Raw genomic sequence first — 6,590 nt, 5'->3', positions numbered from 1 at the left:
CATCACACCTCCCACGCAAACTTGCGGATACCATGTTCTTTATCCTGCTCCCTCAAAGGTCATCAGACGCGATAAGACACGGTATTCTGAGCTGTAAATGTTTAAGATCAATAATTTACAAACGAGATAAGAGTAAACAGAAATTTCTCATACAGGATTCCCTCATTGCAGTGCACACTGAATGCAGATCTCACTCTGAAAAGCTAAAAAGATGACTATTCTTTTATTATAAAAAAATAAAAAAAACTGAAGCTGAATAGTGTCTAGGGTTGTAGCATATCTTGCAATTCTTAAATATGCATTGTGAATTGTAAATTAAGTGCACAAAGCAAACACCTCGATCTTTGCAAACTTGTGTAGGCGGTGTGCTTTTGTGTGTGTGTGTGTGTGTGGTGTGTGTGTATGTGTGTGTGTGAGCTAACGCTTGTGTCTTCATAAGTGAGTGGGCAACTTTCCAACAAGATATGGTATGATGAAATAAGATGTGATGACATACTGCATTACTTTAAACTAAAGACTATGACAAAATTAATACAAAAGCTGCACTAAGAACGATCGAACGACTCACTTGCAAAGCATGCACAAAGGATATTACAAAGTTGTTAACAAATATAAACGATATTCACTATTTTAGTTATTCAGAAGACATTCCAGACAGGATGCTGCACAACGAAATGAGGCAACAAATTGTTCTGTTGTTAAATATACATTTAAAAGTCCACTTTATTGCAGCAAAGAGCAATGTCCATCTGACTTGTGCCACTTTCTAGCAACCCACATAGTGCTATTAAAGGTGCTCAATAAGGTTCGATGTTCAATGTGTTGGGTTGTGAGCACGTCTCAGAGGAAATTAATACCACAGGAAATGTGATATTGATGTTTTCGCATGCATATGTGAACTTTTGCGTTTTTACGCCCACATGCGTCAAACAAAAACATTCCCCGTGTCTGTAAATTCCCTGTTGCGGAGCCCTGATAAGAAAACGCCAGCTCTGCACGTTTTAGTCTGGTTTTAAAAGTAAAGAAAGTGCTGATACACCTTGCATTGTGTTTTTGTTCCCCATACTGATAATATTTCCACGGTCATATTTACTACAGTAGCTGTAACTAATTAGTCTTGGATGTCATCATCATCAGTTCTAAATTTGCATGGTGTACATGCAACTCTGACTTCAACTTCCCTGAACAACTATGCCGTAACACGTGGTGTTGTCCTTGAATGACCGTATATATTTAAGACCTAAAAATTCATTGTGACCTGATCACAGACGCCATGAACACCATAAAGTGCTGAGCATGTAATATGGACAAGTCCAACTGATACCACCACTACAACCACCACCACCACCATCATCATCAACGAAAACCAATTTTGTAAATTGTTCCTTTGTTTGATGAAATGTACAATTATATATACAAATATACAGGGATTTCTTGTATTTATGCTAAAATCAGTCTGTTTCCCCCTTTGTATATCATAATTAGCATTAATGCTTACTTTCAAACGATGTTTATTTAAAAATCTAAACAAATGATAATAAATGCATACTTTTTACTTTTAAATGCTTTCTAGTGTATTTGTTATATATTTAGCACATTGGATTTTTTTAATCCAATGTGCTAAATATATAACTTTTAAAAATGGTCACGTAATTTTTTTTTTTTTTTTACTTAAACCACATTTAACTATTAACTATTAATATATTACCAATACATAAATACTACCTGACATATACACTGTTTAAAGACTAAAATAGAATGTTGTGTGCTGTTATAAAAAAATATCAGCACCACATTTTTCCTTATAAGCCACAAATTTTTATATATATATATATATATATATATATATATATATATATATATATATATATATATATATATATATATATATATATTGTATTTATAAATAAACTCCACATCAGTGTTTGTATCTGTTTATAGTTATGTATAATGTGGTGTAGCATCTGTCATACACGTTCTTGTTGTTAGTTATGTTGTGGCAACTAGACACAATTGTTCCTTCACCAGTCTCTCTTCTGTCTTTTTAATATTAATAAAAATATTATGCACATGCAATGGCAGGTTATTAAGAAGAAAACTTCCAGCAGTGACACTTAAAAGTGAAATAATGTATAAAAAAAAAAACAAAAAGAATGAATACCTATCACTGATTTTATATATTGTTAAATAACGCACTTTATTTTGTTTTATTTTTTATAATTTTTTGTAATTATTAAACATAAATTGTCAAGTGTCATCCATATATTACTATGTAAATGAGCTGTTACTATGAAAATGATAGTGTGTGTGTGTGTGTGTGTGTGTGTGTGTGTGTGAACCTGCTATTTAAATGACAGCCTGCATTATTGTTATTGTTATATATTGTTATTGAATTGCTGTTATAGAAATTGAATTAATAAACACAACAATGCTGTGGTATATAATTATAAAAAATGATCTTATTTAGATTAAGATTAATAATGAACAAATAATTTATAGTTATTTATAATGATCAGATTACACATATTTAACAAATTATTTCTGTTATAATTTCTACTTGTATTTTCTTTGACCTAAAGGTTATTATTGGATAAATCTTAAAATCCATTTACAAATATTTCCTGCAGCCTGACAGACTAAAGAGAAAAACAGTGTTCTAGCTGATATCCTTATCAGTTACTGCATTATAAATTCATGCTTCAGGTTTCTTCCATCACGCAGAGAGCCTTATCAATAAATGAGGTATCCGGCTGATATCATTTAATTTGTATAGGTGTGCAAGTGTGTGGGTGGCTTTTTTGCACAGTGTGTAACCCAAGCAAGGTTTGTAAAACTGCAACAGAAAAATAGCGGTCTTATCAACCCTCCTCCAGGTTCAGGTGGGTGTGAGATTTTGTTCTCCGGGTCTACAAAGCGCAGTGTTTATGTTAGACGTGCAGTTGGATAAGTGCAGTGGATTTAGAATTTTTAGTTTCTAGTAGTAAATTGGACTAACCTTGTTAACCCATGTTGGTATGACCATATTTATTGAATATCATGAAATTGAATAAAAAACAAGTACAAATGAGTTCTTCTTCCCTTATTGTTACAAGGGAACAACAGAAGAATTTCTTCTGCTCCCAAAATATATCAGATCAGGCAGGAGCATTTGTTTAGCACAGGTTAGTCAAATAATACATTTTCAAACTTGTGCATATATGGTATGCAACAGGAATTCAGCATGGCAGAACAACTAATGTTTATGAAACATTATTTCAAAACACAATGTCAGAAATCAAGCAACTAAACTCCACTTTTCTGTATTACTAAACTTGGACCATCTTAGTAACTTTTACCAACAGTTTAACTAATGTGCATGTGATATACCTTCAAAAAGTGGTATGAATAGAGTTAAGATATATATATATATATATATATATATATATATATATATATATATATATATATATATATATATATATATACACACACTATATTGTGACACCTGACTTTCCCAGCCATGTGTGGTTCTTTGCCAAACTTTTATCACACTATTGTACATGATGTCCTTGGATTCAGTAGCATTAACTTTTCCCTTTAAATAAACTAGAAGACCCAAACCTGCTCCAGCTTGGCAATGCCCCTGTATACAAAGCCAGTTCCAGGAATATATAGTTTACATGGGTTGTAGTGGAAGCTCTTGAATGACCCGCTATGGAGCACTAAACTGGAATGCTGACTTCACCTCAGGCCTCCTCACCTACATCAATACCTGATCTCCACATCCCTTCAAAATCTAGGAAACATCTTCCTAATAAAGTGGAGATTATTAAAACAGCAAATGGGACAAAATGTGGAATGAAATGGGTTCAAAATTCACATTTTTTAGGTGTCCCTATACATTTGCTATATAGTGTATTGTTATTTTACAGCAGAACTGAACACAGTAAAAATACTAATTTAATGGTATCACGTCAAAGACCATAGCTTTGCTTCTGAGTGTACAATACACTGATTACTCCGTTACTGTTTAGCTATAAAAATTAGGTTATATTAAGGTTATTATTAGGTTATTTTAATCTCACCACTCTTTTAACTCTCTCGCTCTCCTCTACCAGTGACGCTATCAATAAAGTTTATAAGGTTATTAAGCATCTTTATCAGCAAAGAGCATAGTACATGTAGCCTTCCCAGAATTTATTGTTCTCCAAAAAAAAAAAAGAAAGAAAGAATGTTGCATTAGGCTGCGGAAAACTGCGTTTAAACACAAAAGGGTGTTTTAATTCTATTGATTTTATAGAAACATGTACTTAGCATTGCTGACAAGGCTCACCAGTTCGATCATGAGCTTCAGGTTACTGAATGTCCTCCTTATGTCCTTTTGGTTTTCTTTAAGGTTCTTTGGTTTCCTCCGACCTCTCAAAACCATGCATTAGGTTTAGGACAGACTAAGCTAATTTGTTATGCACTTGGTGTACCTTGACCAGGACAAAATGGTTTGTAAGAGCAATGACAAAATATATATTTCAGGACAAAACAGAAAACACAATGAAGTTTTCAGATTTTGGTCAAATAAATGTTCAGAAAATATGAACAAATCATTTGGACAGGAAATGAAAAAAAAAAAAAATAGACTAAAAGAACAAAGAAAAATTTAATTTACACTGTTACTACAGTCAGTGTTGACTTCAAACAATTGATGAGCAGTTAAAACCTGTTTCCCAGTTACTCTTGTTTAATGTGAGACCTAATATTCTAAAAAGCCTTAAATCAGAACCCTGACCAGGCCAAAACATGATCTTAATTGACTTGGTGGAGCATCATCTTCTTGGAAAATACCACCTGATCATTCTTCTTTAGTAAAACGTCTGTGGAAAGCAAACCTTACTGCAATACTTTCCTGTATCCCTCCCTGTGATAGAGAGGCAGTCACAATTGTATTCCTCACCAGATTTTCAAGAGACACCTCTCTGAAGCATCACCATCAAGTCCAGAAGTGATTCAGCACTCTACAAAAACAATACGCTTAACCACTCTGAATCAAACCTGACATTTTCTGCCAGGAAGTCTCAGGAATATGTTTGTTTAATTCTTGCTAATGTTCTGATCAATGATTTCTGGTTAAGACCGTAGAAAACATTATACAGTAATCCCCCGCTTTCCTGCGGTTCGAATCTCAAAGCACCCGGTTAATCGCAATTGTTTTTGCCACATAGCTAATTAGTTTGGCTCATTTTCCCGGTCTCTCGCGGATAATACGATAGACCATAGTACGATAGACATGGCGTTTCATGTTGAAATAATGAAATGTATTAATAAAAATATAATTATGAATTATTTAATTATTTTGGAGTGGCTTCCGTTTGTCGTGTTTTTTGTCGCTGTTTTGGAACGTAACAACCGCGATAAACGGGGGATTACTATATATTGACACAGGGGATGTGGATCATTTGGCTGTACAGAAACAATACAATTAAAAAAATAAAAAAGCAATGTATTGTGAATTTATTTCAATTGTATTAACTTCTGCGATCTTCAGGATATTTTAATAAAAAAATTATAAATTACCATTTCCATCAAAAATAGCACTTGTTTCAGTCAGCACTTGTTTTGCATCGACAAATGAAGAACCCACTTATTCTTTATTATGATGTCACATTTTTATGATATATATAAACTAATTAATATTCAAATTATATATGCATAATATGATATATACAATATTGTGTGTATAAATTGCCAATGGTAATGTAAATGATTTCTGCTCTTTTTATACACACACACAATTTACTTTCCTTTTATTATTATTTATGTTTTTATTTATTTAATTTTTTATGTTTTTATTAATTTATTTCCCCATAATCACCATAACGGGAGAACTGCAGTACCCATGAGCACCGAGCGCGAGTGCGAGCGCGGCGCCGAGCGCGAGGGCGCGCGTCAGCGAGTGCGCGCGCGCGCGCCCGTGTTGTGTGCCGACTCGGCTGCTCTGCTGACGTCACGGCTGGAACTGCCCTGTCACGCGCTGTTAAGTAAAAGTTGGGATAGAGTGAGACACTGAGCGCGCGCGCGCGAGACAGAGAGAGATAGAGAGTTAGAGAAAAAGAGAGAGAGAGAGAAAAGAGGGAGAGAGAGAGAGATCAGTGTTGATAAACACGCGGATGAAAATATTCGGCTCCGTTGCAAAGTTGTTTAGAGGAGCAGCGGAACTCTGCATGAACACAGACCTAGTGAGAGAGAGAGAAAGAGAAAAAGAAGGAGGAGAAGAAGAAGGAGCGCGCGCGCTTTAGTAAAAGACTTAAACCCGATTAGGTGTGAAACTCCGTGCTAAAGTTGAGCTCTTTTCCTCCTGCCTGTTGTCAATGTTGTGAGCGCTGGAGGAGAGGCGGGAGAGCCGGCGCGGAGAGACGGGACAGAAACCGAGCTGTCAAAGCCGATGAGTAGTGCAGACTGCAGCGGGAATGAGGAGCTGGACTTCAGGCTGATCTTCGGTGAGGACGGCCAGCAGCCGCCGCCAGGCCCCGCAGGTTAGTGCTGCACTTTCTCTGCAACTTTTACACCTCCGCTCATCTCCTTCTCTTTCTTTTCATTTCATGCACACGGTTCTTCTT

At 35.2% G+C, this 6,590-nt stretch overlaps 1 protein-coding gene across 2 annotated transcripts in view; it reads left to right on the top strand.

Moving 5' to 3' along the window:
• The first annotated feature begins 4,030 nt into the window (after nt 1-4,030).
• The window catches only part of nfatc3a (nuclear factor of activated T cells 3a), an 80,790-nt gene continuing 78,230 nt past the window's right edge, over nt 4,031-6,590 (top strand). Inside the window, exon 1 of one of the 2 annotated variants that reach the window (XM_046840171.1) lies at nt 4,031-6,506. Coding sequence is in view for 1 of the 2 variants with exons in the window: in XM_046840170.1 (XP_046696126.1) it covers nt 6,416-6,506 (91 nt within the window). In the remaining variant the exon portion in view is untranslated. The remainder of the gene's footprint in view (nt 6,507-6,590) is intronic. The other variant, XM_046840170.1, reaches the window with a different exon arrangement.

The sequence above is a fragment of the Silurus meridionalis genome, chromosome 26, assembly GCF_014805685.1.
Source record: "Silurus meridionalis isolate SWU-2019-XX chromosome 26, ASM1480568v1, whole genome shotgun sequence".
Lineage (NCBI taxonomy): Eukaryota > Metazoa > Chordata > Actinopteri > Siluriformes > Siluridae > Silurus > Silurus meridionalis.
This window is presented reverse-complemented; position numbering and strand designations above follow the sequence as displayed.